The 15,975-nt window shown below is 41.0% G+C and overlaps 1 protein-coding gene across 6 annotated transcripts in view; it reads left to right on the top strand.

Annotated features, from left to right (window-relative positions):
- ACBD5 (acyl-CoA binding domain containing 5) overlaps nt 1-15,975 on the top strand; it is a 47,667-nt gene that overhangs the window by 13,288 nt on the left and 18,404 nt on the right. For 3 of the 6 annotated variants that reach the window (XM_077491024.1, XM_077491021.1, XM_077491025.1), the window contains exons 3-6: nt 2,893-3,013; nt 4,438-4,510; nt 10,211-10,325; nt 10,443-10,475. In XM_077491024.1, the coding sequence (XP_077347150.1) occupies nt 2,893-3,013; nt 4,438-4,510; nt 10,211-10,325; nt 10,443-10,475 (342 nt within the window). Of the gene's footprint in view, nt 1-695; nt 826-2,892; nt 3,014-4,437; nt 4,511-10,210; nt 10,326-10,442; nt 10,476-15,975 lie in introns of those variants that run through there. The other 3 variants (XM_077491022.1, XM_077491023.1, XM_077491026.1) reach the window with 2 other exon arrangements.

Below are 15,975 nucleotides of genomic sequence, written 5' to 3' on the forward strand. Positions count from 1 at the left end.
CCCAGTGTGATTAAATAAAATCAATAACTCAAAGACATGTCTCGGTCACACGCAAAAAGCTATTGTCTCGTGAGATTACGCTGCGGATGTCAGATCATGGACACTAATTCTAGCACTAGACCTCCTCTGCAGATATAAGGGGGTAACCTGTAAAGGCTTTTACAGCGCAGTTGGCGCTGTGCAGGCATATGCCATTTTAAAGCATGACATGTTTGGTATCTACTCGATGTAACATCTTTTTATATCTTACAAAAAAATGGTGTGTGTGTCATTTATTTATTTTTTTTGTTAGATTTTTTGGGAGGGGGTTGAGGGTTCTAAGTAATTTTCAAGCAAAATTTAAACTGATTTTCACATGTATACAAAGTGCCAGAAAAACCTGTTCTTCAAGTGGTTAAGAGCAGAAGATGGCAGTGGAGCCGTGGATTGTGAAAGAAAATTGAAAATTGCTGAATTTAATGAGGTGGTGAGTGTGCTTATTAAGGATAACCCAGTGAAAAAGGTAAATAGGGAATTAAAATAAAAAATAAAACAAGAGATGAAGTTCCTTTTTTGACTGGCAGAAAAAAAAACTAAATTTCTGCTTCGACTATTTTAGTGAGTTTAAGCAACCGCCTTCTATGCATGAACTCTCCGTGCTCCATGTATTGTGGGAGTGGTGTTCCCTTTATCTACATATTTTATGCTAAACCTCGGAAGGTTTTGGATAGTCATGTAAAGCGGTGACAGCAGACTTTGTGGCCTTTGTACTTTGCCTGGCGTTCAAAGAAAGCGTGAGCTCTGGAATCTGCATTTATGGACCCACGTTTGCTCCAATGCTTTTAGGTGAGCCAGATTGAGACTTTCCCGTCTGTTTTGGTTGTGTAAAATGTGGAAGTTGAGTGAATTTATTTTGTCTGAAGAATTGCACCATGTTATTTAAATCTTTGTTCATATATATATATATATATATAATCAATATTATTGGTGGGCAGCCCATGTTGTTTCATGCTGTGGCACAATGTTGCCAAATGCCCTTCTAGCGTCATGCTTTTGCAGGAAGGTGCAGTTTAGCTAGTAGTGGTGAGCTGTAGTTCATTTAATAAAACCTATTTCAGGACAAATGAGATCAGGCACTGCTGACTTGTTTGTAAAGGGGCACGTTCCATGGATGTCCTACTATCACAGCGTCACTGCCTAGTGAGGCACCAGTCTGGGTATGTGTATATCGGGCATCCAGACATCTCGCTGTTCTGGGTTTTGTATGTTGGGGGAAAAAAAAAAAGTAGAACTATAGGCAAATTGTTTTTATTTATTTTTATTTTTTTCATTTTGGATAGTTGAGCCTGGTACACACTGGTAGTATTCATTTATTTATTTTTTCCGTTCAGCCCAGCAGGGTTGAAGGTGGAAAAAGACCGCTCAGGCCGGAGCCACTTTACTAACTATGTGATGTTAGTACATCAATTTCCCCTTGCTGTGCTGTTGTGTTCTGACAGTGGAACTTTAACCCCATGACAGAGCGCTGATGGGGAGCCAATTGGCAGACCTTTTTAGGGAATGCCCCTCTGACAGAAGCTGGACGACTGCAGTACATGGCCCGTAAGTCAGCCAGTTTCTATGGAACAGGACGATGCCGCCTGACATTCAGCCCGTGTACTAGGCTTAAGGGAGGGTTATAACTCCTGTCAGTTGCTTTTTGCCATCTGTGTCCTATTAGGGAGATTTAACTTAATTTCCTGTCTCCTAGCCAAAACAGGAAGTGAGGAGAAACTGGTGGAAATTAATGGTAACTCATTAAGTACAAAATGACCAAATAAAGCAGATGCAGCATATACAATTGTGGCACAAGCCATATTGCAATAGAATGTTCTTAAAATTACCTTTCCTTTTCAGTCTGCAGTGTTGTCATTTTCTGTACAATGTAAGTAATATGGCAACCCAGAGGGGTTCTGTACACAAATGGTCACCAAAACTAGTGGTGTGTGTTTTTTTTTTTTTTTTTTTTTTTTTTTTTTGGAAGATTTCCATTCAAATTTTCTGCGGGCAACCCCAAATTTGGGGATTTTCTTTTACCTTCACTTTTTTAATGATGGTAAACAGGACAAATGGAGAGTGAATATCCCTAATGGGGACACAGGTGGCAATAAGAATCGAATAGGTGTTTGAATCCATCTTCACTCTATCCCAAAAAAGTTTCCTTTTTAGTTGGTTATAATTTAAGCCTTTACCTTTATCAAAAGAAGTCAGCAGATGTGATTTCCCCATCAGGTTCACTTTCCATGGATATTCGTTTCCCGTAGAACATGGTAAGTTGCTACTTATGTTTTGTTTTTGTTTTTTTGTTTTGTTTTTTTGTACCAGTTGTCCCTCGACAGTTGTAATAGCAGTTGTCAATACCGGTCTTTCAGGCTCTTATGACTGGCTGTGTTGGCTGATTTTCTTAGCTGTCAATGAGACAGCCATTCACAGGGCAAAAAAGACAGCTTAGATTGTACCAGTTGAAATGGGTAGATGTATGGAGATTCTAATTCATAAATTTTATCCTTAAAGCGGAGATCCACCCAAAAGGGGGAGCTCCGCTGATCTGCTTCCTCATCCCCCACCCCCCTCTTGTGCCACATTTGGGGGGGGGGGGGGGGAGAGAAACGGGTACATGGTTTTTTGACAGGTACCCGGCCTGAAAGAAAGCGTTTTGCACAGTAGGAGAGCCAAAAGGCTTCACTGCCAGTTTCCCTCGCCACAAATGGCAGCGGCTGGAGTGCCAACATCGCGGGCTCCCTGGACAGGTAAGTGTCCTAATTAAAAGTCAGCAGCTACAGTATTTGTAGCTGCTGACTTTTAAAAAAAAATATATTTTTTATACCCATGCTGAAATGCCTCTTTAATTATTCCTGTGAAATTTGTTTTTAGGCTCTTTCCAGCCATCCAATGAAATGATGCTGAAGTTCTACAGTTTTTACAAACAAGCAACACAAGGACCTTGCAATATACCGAGGCCTGCATTTTGGGATCCTGTTGGTCGATACAAATGGTGATTTATATTAATATACTTTTTACCTTATTTGTGGCTAGTAGATATTTGGTGATATAATCAAATATAATGCTGCGCTATCCAAGTACTATCATGTGACCACCACATAAACTAGTGTTAATGTTAGCTTTGCTAGATAAGAGTTCATCAAAAACATGTCCTGCAATCCTATGCGATTATACCTCGTGACAGCATGTGAAAGCTGAGTATAAATCTATGTAAAAGTACATCCACATGGGGATGCACTTTATATAGATTTATACTCAGTTTTCACATGCTGTCACGAGGTATAATCGCATAGGATTGCAGTACATATACAGGATTTTTATGAACTGTTATCTATCAAAGGTAACATTAACACTAATTTATGTGGTGGTCACATGATAGTACTTGGATAGCGCAACATTATGTTTGATTATTTACTGGGTTGGCACGAGCATATGGGACGTGGTCAGTGCTAGCAGCTGTCCAGATTATTCACTTGGTTATTTTATATGGTAGCTCCGTGAGTCAGGTTGTGGGTCCCCCGGACTCAATCGCTGTGGGGATACCCACGATTGTCGAATGGGGTAATGCTAATGTAAACGAGCATCTCCCCATTTTGCCTAGTTAGTGTCGCTGATCTCTGCTCCCTGTGATTGGGAGCAGAGATCAGTGGCGTGTGACACGTGTAGCCACACCCCCCCACCACAGTTAGAAACACGTCCCAGGACACACTTAACCCTTATCCTGCCCTCTAGTGGTTAACCCCTTCACTGCCAGTGTCATTTACACAGGAGTCGGTGCATTTTGTATAGCACTGATTGCTGTATAAATGACAATAGTCCCAAAAATGTCTCATGTATCCACCATAATGTCACTATAAAAATTGCAGATCGCCACCATTGCTTGAAGAAAAAATTTATAAAAATGCCATAAAACGATCCCCTATTTTGTAAATGCTATAACTTTTGCGCAAACCAATCAAACGCTTATTGCGATTTTTATTTTTTTTCCAAAAATATATGTAGAATGTTTTTTGCGGTGATCAAATACCACCAAAAGAGCTTTATTTGTGGGTGTAAAAAAGACATAATTTTTGTTTGGGAGCCACGTCACACGACCGCGCAATTGTCAGTTAAAACGACGCAGTGCCCAATAGCAAAAGGTGCTCTGGTCAGGAAGGGGGTAAAATCTTCCGGGGTTGAAGCGGTTAAGCTATTTGGTCATGTCTGAAAATGCAGATCTAATATAAATCATTTATAGGACATTATATAGTATGAAGAATAATTGTGTAAGTGCTGATCTCACATTACGTCAAATGACCAGTAAACCTTTGCTGCTGTGTGTTTTTATTTATTTTTTTTTTTTTTTGCATGTGATTGTTTCAGAGGTCTGTGTAGTTTACATAACCTGCATGAGCTACTTCTGGATTCATTTTTCAGGGATGCCTGGAATTCTTTGGGTGACATGACCAAGGAAGACGCCATGGTTGCTTATGTTGACGAAATGAAAAAGGTAAGACCGAAAAACGTAAGAACTAGGTTTTCTTTAATGGATATAAATAAAGACGTATGGGTGCTGTTGCTGATTTTTACATAAGCCGACTCCAGGGCACTAATCCCAATTCTAGTTTACCTAATATGCCCTTGAACTGCAACAAACATGCAGCCAGCAAAGTCTAAAAAATTCTAAAGTCTTGTCCTGCATTTGTGTTTTTAGGTCAGTGGCAGACTAGGTAGTGAAACTAGGAGCTTTTAGAATGCAAGGCAAAGCTCATGTTTAATTTCTTACAGGTCCTGTTTATTTTGCTGTTTTAATTAGATGTGCTGTGAAAGTTGTAGCGTTAAGCCCCATACACACCACCTGAAATATTTTTTTATTTTTTTTTTGGCTGGTTCAATAGAAACTCACTGACATTTGGCCCATGCATATGGCAGTCGATCCAACAGAATAATAATGCATATAAAGGAACCACTTTCACTCTGCTTCTCCTCCTCTTCTCTCACCCCCCCGCAGGCATTCAGCAGCTGCAGGAGGAAAATGAAGAGATCTGTTCCTCTATGTCAGTGTTGCTCAATCTTTTTTCCCGTCGGCATTTTTGAAGTATACCCCTAGGTGAATGGGTCTCGCTGCAACTGTGTGCATTACATTCAGGTGCAGCATAGCGATGATGCATTTAAGGGGTTAAAACAGGCGGTCAGGAGGCAACATATTGCCTTTTTACTGGCTGTCAAAATGTCTCTAAAAAGTGATCTGAGCATGGCTCGCTTTTCAGAGGAACAGCTTTTTAAAAAAAAAAAAAAAATTCCCCTTATACTATGAACAAACGAGAGGGGAAAAAAAAAATCAGTTCTGACTGTATGCATATAGGGGGTCAGGATTAAACATGCATACATGTAAAACACACATACTGCCTTGCGACAGTATTCGGCCCCCTTGAACTTTTCAACCTTTTGCCACATTTCAGGCTTCAAACATAAAGATCTAAAATTTTAATTTTTTGTGAAGAATCACCAACAAGTGGGACACAATTGTGAAGTGGAACGAAATCTATTGGATTTTTGAAACTTTTTTAACTAATAAAAAAAGGAAAAGTGGGGCGTGCAAAATTATTCGGCCCCCTTGCGTTAATACTTTGTAGAGCCACCTTTTGCTGCGATTACAGCTGCAAGTCACTTGGGGTATGTCTCTATCAGTTTTGCACATCGAGAGACTGAAATTCTTGCCCATTCTTCCTTGCAAAACAGCTCGAGCTCAGTGAGGTTGGATGGAGAGCGTTTGTGAACAGCAGTTCTTAGCTCTTTCCACAGATTCTCGATTGGATTCAGGTCTGGACTTTGACTTGGCCATTCTAACACCTGGATACGTTTATTTGTGAACCATTCCTTTGTAGATTTTGCTGTATGTTTGGGATCATTGTCTTGTTGGAAGATAAATCTCCGTCCCAGTTTTAGGTCTTTTGCAGACTCCAACAGGTTTTCATCCAGAATGGTCCTGTATTTATCCATCTTCCCCTCAATTTTAACCATCTTCCCTGTCCCTGCTGAAGAAAAGCAGGCCCAAACCATGATGCTGCCACCACCATGTTTGACAGTGGGGATGTGGTGTTGAGGGTGATGAGCTGTGTTGCTTTTACGCCAAACATATCGTTTTGCATTGTGGGCAAAAAGTTTGATTTTGGTTTCATCTGACCAGAGCACCTTCTTCCACATGTTTGGTGTGTCTCCCAGGTGGCTTGTGGCAAACTTTAGACGAGACTTTTTATGGATATCTTTGAGAAATGGCTTTCTTCTTGCCACTCTTCCATAAAGGCCAGATTTGTGCAGTATACGACTGATTGTTGTCCTATGGACGGACTCTCCCACCTCAGCTGTAGTTCTCTGCAGTTCATCCAGAGTGATCATGGGCCTCTTGGCTGCATCTCTGATCAGTCTTCTCCTTGTCTGAGCTGAAAGTTTAGAGGGACGGCCAGGCAGTGGTCTGATACTCCTTCCATTTCAAAATGATCGCTTGCACAGTGCTCCTTGGGATGTTTAAAGCTTGGGAAATCTTTTTGTATCCAAATCCGTCTTTAAACTTCTCCACAACAGTATTACGGACCTGCCTGGTGTGTTCCTTGGTCTTCATGATGCTCTCTGCGCTTTCAACAGAACCCTGAGACTATCACAGAGCAGGTGCATTTATACAGAGACTTGATTACACACAGGTGGATTCTATTTATCACCATCAGTCATTTAGGACAACATTGGATCATTCAGAGATCCTCGCTGAACTTCTGGAGTGAGTTTGCTGCACTGAAAGTAAAGGGGCCGAATAATTTTGCACGCACCACTTTTCAGTTTATTTGCTAAAAAAGTTTAGCCAATAGATTTTGTTCCACTTCACAATTGTGTCCCACTTGTTGGTGATTCGTCACAAAAAATTAAAATTTTATATCTTTGTTTGAAGCCTGAAATGTGGCAAAAGGTTGAAATTTTACATACACCCACACCCCGTGAAATGGGGATAAGTGCGGGGCCCGACTACCGACTGACGTGGGGCTGGATGCCATCTGTGACTCGACCCACTGCGCATGTGCACATATGTCGCTATCATCTCTCTATCCTTTAAAAAAAAAAAAAACCCGCCAGTGCTTTTACCTTACCGCTTCTTGCCGGGTACTGCACTGTAGCGGGAAACAAAGAGCACAGCACACAATATGCTTTCACTTTAGATGTAAGCTCCCTGCCTAGTGCCGATCACAGTTTGGCTGAGTATCGGGGAGCTCGGTCTCAGTCGCCCTTGTCGCTCCTGCTATCAAGGCATACAGGGGTCCCTTGCAGCATGGGGCCCGGTCGCCATGGTAACCTCGGCGACCCCTGTGCTTCCGCAACTGGTTAAGAGAATATATTGGGCTCTGAACAAATCGAGAGTTTTCTATAATAAGCAGCTCACTAACTATAAACCATTGATCTGGGTCATGAATCCTCTAGAGGAACATAATAAGCACTGTGCTGGGATTTTATTACAGCTAAGTAGATTGTCCAATTACAGTGAAAGCCATTCACACCTTTGTAATCCTTTGGGGGTTTGTATAGAATTTCAGACTAATATTGGCAGCAAAAGTTTGCAGGTGATCGCACACATACAGAAACGGATATTTCAATATTTATGTGTTTAATATGTTATGCAATGAAAGATACTGGTTAGAAAATATAGATCATAGCTTTATCCCTAATGACCAACAAAGTTCCTGTTTTTTTTTCATTTATTTTTTAATCATACACTAGAATATAAAACATCTGGTTGCCCATTTATGGTTTGCCATCTTCATCAGGTCCTGTTGCGCTACTGAATTATTATTTTTATTTTTTTTCTTCTTTTAGTCTAAGGGCCAGTTCACACTGGCTTGCACTATAAAATACTGTACCTCAGCTGAATACAGTGTACAGCGCCGTGTTCCTGCAGTGAAACAAGGACTTCCTGTCCTGCTCCCTGAACAAAACAAAAAGCGCTGCTTAGCCATTCACAGGAATCTTTTTATTCTATGAATGCAAAGCTTCTTCGATTGGCTGAGGCGAAGATAGTCAGATCATCCACCTGTCTCAGCCAATCGGAGGAAGCTTTGTATTCATAAAATACAAAGCTTCCCATGAATGGCTGAGCCACTGCCAGAATACAGAGCTGTATACTGTAATTAGGTGAGGCTACATACAGTTAATTCAGTGCGTCCGGAAAAGTGTACTTGTTTAAGCAGTAAATAGTTTTTTTTGTTTGGTCCAGCTTGGCCCAGACGAGCTACTTAAAGGGACATTAAACGTGGAGTTGGGCTTTATTGAATTTTTGTAGAGTTGTGTGTTTGGGTTTTTTTTTTTTATTTTAGTAGGAACCACAGCTAGGAAAGCTTCTTCTTGCTCCCTCAAACTTTGTTCACAAAAGTCTAAAGCCAGTCATACGTGGTTTAAAGGTCGGCCATTTCCTGCTGAAATTGCAAGATTTGAGCTGTCCATAGCCCTGTTGGCACCACCTGGCTCAAACTTCAAGCCAACCAGAAATTTTTTGGACGAAAATTTAATTACTGCAACCAATCGAACGCATTTTACAGCGCAGGTAATCTAACAGCCATAGGTGCTGTGGCTTTCTGAAGATATTTGCTAGCAGGGGAGATCCTGTTCCATGTTTATCGTGGATGAGGGGATCTATAATTTTCTCTGTCAGCCTGCTGAAATTTTTAATGTGGATAGCGAGCCTAAGAGCTTTACTTTCATTTTGGAATAGAGTCCTATGCATCTGCCTTCCCCTGCCAAAGGAGAGTGTCTTAGGTGCCAACAGAGGTGCTGTTACTGGACCGGGGGATGGCAGGTAGATGTGCGGTGCAACGGATCAAAAAACTCACGTATCGGATCGTTCCTCGGATCAGATTCACGGATGGGGGGGGGGAAGACAAATCTTGTTACACCCACCAGAGTTTTAGATTTCGGTTATTTTCAACACAAAATGGAGCTTATATGCTTATTTACAGTATTTGTAAATCAGACGGATTGTTTAGATGTTAAGTTTTAAAATGTTAAGTGTGAAAATCAGAGGTTTTCTTTCACATTATCAACCATGTAAGGTCAGCAGGTTTGCTGCTGCTTTTTTAATTTAACATCTGAACAGTCCGCGGTATTTGCAAATACTTATTTTTTTTTTTTTTTTTATAAAGCACTTTTTAAAACATTGGCAAGAAGTCTTTAAAGTGGTTGCAGAGACAGAATTTTTTTTTTTTTTTTTTAAATATACATAAAATCCTATTTTAAAACCTTAATGCATGTATGTAGTTACCCCCTCCCCAGGGCAGGCCATACATTATACAATCTTCCTGTACAATTTTCCTTTTGGCTTTACCAAAACCATATAATATGAGGTCAATCTTAAATTTGTATGCATATATGTATCTTTTCAATTTGTATGCAGTCAGGCAGGCCCTTGCACTAGAAGGTAAATCTAAAGGGAATTGAATAAGAAAATTGCATTATGTATAGTCAGCCTTATACTTACCTGAGACTGATCTCGATCTGGTGGCTTACTTGCTCAGATACAGCCGTGGGAGCGATTGGCTCTCACTGCTGCCAATCAGTGTTAGTAAGGAGGGACAGGGGCCAAGCCATGCTCTGTGTGTCTTGTGGACACACAGAGTGAGGCTCGGGAGCGAGCACACCTGAGTGTCCCTATAGCAAGTGACTTGCTATGGGGGCACTTGGCAGAGGAGATAAGCCAAGATCGCCGGGGGGGGGGGGGGGAATTGTGAGGAGGATCGGGGGCTTCTCTGTTGAAAACCAACAGAGTGTAAGCATAACAGGTTTGTTATTTTAAAAAAAATTAAGTGCAGAACAAAATATTTCAGGGCCAATTCACACCACCACACCAGGGCCCATTTGATGTAATACCCAGCTGAAATCCATTGTTGTATAGGCCCAGATTACACCCACATGATGTGCTGATATGTGCTCGGTGAAAAAATGTTAATTCACATCAACACAAGCCTGCTGCCTTAATTTTATTTATGAATACTATGCCTATGATGTGAATCCAGCATAAGTGTGTTGTAATCTTTAGCAATGTAAACTGATGACCTGGGACATCTTGTACCAGCACACATGGAGCATCTTGTTGACAGAGGATTACATTCTAGATTAAAGAGAAAGTGAATCAGTATGCCGTTTTTTATTTCACCTCTTGCCTTTTGGACACTAGATTCTTGAGAGCATGCCAATGACGGAGAAAGTGGAAGAATTGCTTCAAGTCATAGGTCCGTTTTATGAAATAGTGGAAGACAAAAAACATGGGCGAGGATCTGGTGTAACGTCAGGTTGGCCTCACTCCTGCTTGTACTGTAGAGCAAATCTAGTTCATCTTATATGTCCCTCCCTGTCCTTTCTCCACCAAATCAACCTTCTGTCTCTCTGCTCTTTCTGTTACATGCCAGTACGATTGGATAAAGTTGCTAAGTCTTTAGAAGGTAGGAAGATCATTTTGATCGGTTTCTGTTACTTTATTGCATCTTTAAAGTGGTTGTAAATGTTTACATATGCCCAGTGATGTGACTGGCCTCAGGTGCTACAGCAGCCCTTGTCACTACGTGGTGCTGTCTCTGAGTGGGGGAACGTCTTTAATCCTTTGATTTAAAGATTATGGTGGTCTCCTACCAGCAAAGTAACTATACGATTTTCCATTCTTGGGACATCCCAGGGTTGAGAGCATCTGGAGGATATTACTCCTGGAGATCCCTGGGTAAATCTATAAGTAAGGATCACCTTTTTCTCAACCTCATTAACTATTAGATTACCTTCCTAACTAGGATTAAGAAGTATCCTCTGTCCTTGGCTGTACGCCTAGGTCCATACTACTATCCCCCCGCTCATTTACACATGTTTACTCTACCTTTTATTAAGGAATAAATGCCAAAAGCTCCTGATGAAGCGTTTGTATAACCCGTAACATGTAGGGCAATTTCGAGCTGAGTCATCTATACTACACTGTCTAAACAACAGTTTTTTTTTTTTTTGTTTTTTTTTTATTTTGCCTACGTTAATTACTATTTGTCATAGCAAAATGGAAGTGTATGAGTCTTTGATCAATTTATGATTTAAACAGACTACATTAACAGTGTAATCGTTATGCTCTGAGGCAATCAGTGTTTTATGCAAATCCATGTATGCTTTGCATTAAGTATTTTTTATTTTGTAAATAAATTTTGTTAATCTTTTTAAAGAAACTTTTTTGTGTTATGCCTATGAAGTCCATCATTTTCAACATTTGTTCTGTCTAATAACTTCAAATATCGAGACGTGGCATGTTTTACTATGTTTCGTATCCACAGTACCACTCTGTGTCTATTACGCTATTAATCTCAGGTGCTAAAGAGATGAAGCAAATCCTCCTAAAATAAGTTGCACCTCTTTATCTGCAGTCTTCCCTTCATCTATTCAAAGTTCAACATTTTAAAGCTTGTCTGAGAGTTGAGGAAAAAAAGGGGGCAGAGAGCTGAAACCACACACTGAGGAACTCCTTGAGGAGGGCTCTGAAAACTGATTGGAAGGAAGGAGCATCCCTCATCCCTCACCCCCCCCCCCCCCACCCCCCCACACACAGGAACAGGGCTGAGGCTGTCAATCGGCTGGAGATTCCTCTTGTTTTTTTGTTTTTTTCCCTGTTGGTGTCAGGAAAACTTGTCAGAAGTGATTCATGCTGATAGCAGAGGATGGAGGCAGCAGACAAAAATAACACTTGGTGCTGTTAATTGAGACAGATGCACACTATATAGGGATATGCTTTTGTTTTTTCATTTCTGAGGTTTAAGGGCAAAAAACTCAAAATGGTTATTTATCCTTTGGACGGGACCTGGTAGATTGTATCACTTGCCTGTTTCATATTTCTCACAGAGCCTTCAAATAGTAGTTTTTGTCAACACTTCACACCTTTCCACTTTCTTGTAGCTGGATTTCCACTTTATTTAATTAGCATTAATTAGACGCCCAACTAGAGACGTGACACTATTATTCCTATTGTGATGGTTTCATTAGCTGGGGGGGGGGGGGGACTAGGGCTTCTGCTAGAGAGATTTTGCCGTTTGTGTCTACAGAAGGTATAAAGAATACAGGATGTGATCAATTTCTAACTTAAAAAAATTGTAACCATGCAAAACCGAAATATGACTTGTGGGTAAGATCCTAGAAAATGAAGAGAAGTTATGTGCACCCCCAGCAACTGATTAGCATTTGGACTAGTCTAAGGAATGTACATTTTTGGTTACTGCTTAAATATTCAAAAATTGTATTTGAAAAATGAAAGAAAATAAAGATAATAAAGGCCTTTCCTAGTTGAAGAGGAATAGATCTCACCACTGGAGGCCCCTCCTCAGTCTCCTAGATGTCAGGTGCTTCACCAGCCAAAACCCTGAGCGGGCTCGACGCACATCCAAGGAAAAGCAAGATGGCACCCCAATGATATCACTGGATAAAACCACCTGTATTCCACTAATAAAACAAGGGGCTCATACCTACCCAAAGACCACCCCTAACTGGTATGTTTCACCCTTATGGGCTTATAAATAAGCCTGTAAATGGTGAAATGCGTCAGCAGAGGTGTTCCTCAGGGAGGGACTATCCATATCTTTTGGCTGTGGAATAAAGTTGTTTTAGCCAATGATGTACAATGGTTTGCCTTTCCTTTTTTTTTTAAACGCATAGATGGATACCCAGTGAAGTGATTGGCCTCATTTGATACAGAGATGAAACAAATCCTTATACATAAGTTGTACCTATTAATCTTCTCTTATCTACATCCATTCAAAGTGCTGAATTTTAAAGCTTGTCTGAGAGTTCAGAAAAAATAGGGGGCAGAGAGCTGCAGTTACTCTGCAGAGCTCAGGGAGGATAACTCAGAACTGATTGGAGCTGCCCCACCCCCCCAATTAGCACAAGAATAGAGCTGACGCTTTAGGGGGTGTGCTTTGTTCATATTTCATGTCTGAGGTTTACAACTACTCTACAGTGGAACTTAACCACTTGCCGACCAGCGCGCGACGATGTACATCGACAGAATGGCACGGGCAGGCAAATGAGCGTACATGTACGTCCCTTTAAATTTGCCACCCTGCCATCGGGAGCGCGCCGCGCTGGTCGGGACCCCCGTGAGTCCAGTCGCGGGACCCGCGGACTCGATCGCCACGGGCATACCCGCGATCGTCTCACGGAGCGGCCAAATGAAGAAATGCCGTTGTAAACAGCATTTCTCCATTCTGCCTAGCAACTAGTGACGCTGATCTCTGCTCCATGTGATTGGAGCAGAAATCAGTGTTCACTAAATGAAAGCCCAACCCCCCCACAGTTAGTAACACACCCCTAGAACCACTTAACCCCTACACTGCCACCCACAGGTTAACCCCTTCACTGCCAGTCTCATTTACACAGGAATCACTGCATTTATATGGCAGTGATTACTGTATAAATGACAATGGTCCCAAAAATGTGTCAAAAATGTCCGATGGGTCCCCCACAATGTCGCAGTCACAATAAAAATCGCTGATCGCCGCCATTACTAGTTAAAAAAAAATTAATAAAAATGCTATAAAACTATCCCTATTTTGTAAACGCTATAACTTTGGCGCAAACCAATCAATCCCTTATTGCGATTTTTTTTTTATTTATTTTTTTTACCAAAAATATGTAGAAGAATACGTATCGGCCTAAACAGGGAAAAAAAAATTTCTTTTTTATATATTTTTGGGGGATATTTATTATAACATAAAGTAAAAAATAATGCGTTTTTTTTCAAAATTGTCGCTCTATTTTTGTTTATAGCGCAAAAAATAAAAACCACAGGGGTGATCAAATACCACCAAAAGAGAGCTCTATTTGTGGGAAAAAAAGTACGACAATTTTGTTTGGGAGCCACGTCGCGCGACTGCGCAATTGTCAGTTAAAGCGACGCAGTGCCGAATCGCATTAAGTGGTCTGGTCTTTGACCAGCAAATTGGTCCGGTCTGAAAGTGGTTAAGTCAGAAAATTAAGTCTTGCTAGATCACCAAATATAATATTGTTTGTACCCGTAGTAAAGTCTGGAAACTGTAGCGTACATTTTGCTTTCAAAGAGCAATTAATCATGCGATCACTGATTGGCTGTCCCGATTGTCACTCAACAAACATTAAACATTTTAACTAGTAAACTAAAAACTATAGCAGATACCTAACCCCATAAGCCTTTTGGTTCAAACCCTTGGTTCTAGGAGGTGTTACACCAGAGCACCCTAGAATCCCTAGATAGGATTTCAGTCCTTATTATCCACATACTATAGTGCAGTGCTGAACATTTGAGTGTCTGTATGCACATGGGTACTGCAGGACAGTTGTGTGTCCTCTGGAGTAATGGCCCTTGCTGCAGAAGCTGTGAACAGTAAGTGCAGCGCTCAGAATAAACAATAAACAAAAATAAAAAATATGTGTGTGTGTGTATATATGTGTGTGTGTGTGTGTGTGTGTGTGTGTGTGTGTGTGTGTGTGTGTGTGTGTGTGTATATATGTGTGTGTGTGTGTATATATGTGTGTGTGTGTGTATATATGTGTGTGTGTGTGTGTGTATATATGTGTGTGTGTGTGTGTGTGTATATATGTGTGTGTGTGTGTGTATATGTGTATGTATGTATGTGTGTGTATATATATGTGTGTGTGTGTGTGTATAATAGGCCAAAATAATGTATGTACTATGTGCCAATCAAAATATGAGTGAATAATGTGAAGTAACACAACATTTTAAAAATGCATTATAGTAGATATCCAAAACATTGTTCAAAGTAACTGACACTTGAACTGGATAACGATGTGACAAAGGAAAACGTGCCCAAACTTGATAAGTTTGACTCCACCAGAGTGAAAAGGCTTACTGGAGCAATTGAACCCAAATGAGTGTACACCCAATGGGTCAGTCAGGCTTGTAGGGCCACACACCCAGGGTAAACTGTCACAGAGGACACGACTTCCAACCAGAAGACCAACTCCAACAATGGACCTCAATGGTATAGGTAATAGACGGATAGCCACATGGATAGTTGCTCCAATAGGACAAATTTCTGAAAAGGAAGAAGTAGGCACATAGTGTAATCCCATTTAAATCGGAAGTAATTCGGTCAATAAAAGGAGGAAATACACTCACATTTTTAGTAGATAAAAAAAAAAAAAAAAGCGCTTAGGAATATAACAGTGACTTCAGCAGAGCTGTCTAACACGTTTCGTCTTTAACCACTTCCCACCCGGCCAATGCACATATACGGCCGGGTGGGAGGCGTCTACTTCTGATAGGACGTTCAGGAACGTCCATCAGAAGGAGCGGGATCGCGCGCGTGCCCGCGCAGCGGTGCGATCCCGATGCGCCCGTGTCACCCGGACACGGCGCATCTCAGATCGGCAGGAGGGCTCTCTGATTGGCCCTCCTGATCACATGACGGCCGTGTCCAATCACGGCCGTCATGTGATGTAAACAAACAGCCGGTTGCTAGGCAATCGGCTCCTCCTCTCCTCACACAAGTCATCGCTGAGGAGAGGAGAGCAGATCGCTGCAGCCGGCTGATGATCAGTGAGTATGAGCTGTTTTTACAGCTTTTTACTCACTGATCACCAGTCTAGTGTAATACACAACACACCACACAGTATAAACACAGTCCCCACACATGTCCCCAAAACATACATGTCCCCAAATAATAAAAACACATGTCCCTAATAATAAAAACATGTCCCCGACATATGTCCCACTAAAATCACATGTTCCAATGATTATCTGCACACGTATATACATGATCACCTGCACACATATGTACATGATCATTTGCGTACATATGTCCGTGATCACACAAACCAATTATTATACACTTAACGGATTTTTTTTTTACCAAAAACATGTAGCAGAATACATTTTGGCTTAAATTTATGACAAAATTTGATTTTATTGGATTTCTTTTAAAATGG

Source organism: Lithobates pipiens, unplaced genomic scaffold (genome assembly GCF_037356315.1).
Source record: "Lithobates pipiens isolate NorthernLeopardFrog02 unplaced genomic scaffold, aLitPip1_a1.2 Scaffold_19, whole genome shotgun sequence".
Lineage (NCBI taxonomy): Eukaryota > Metazoa > Chordata > Amphibia > Anura > Ranidae > Lithobates > Lithobates pipiens.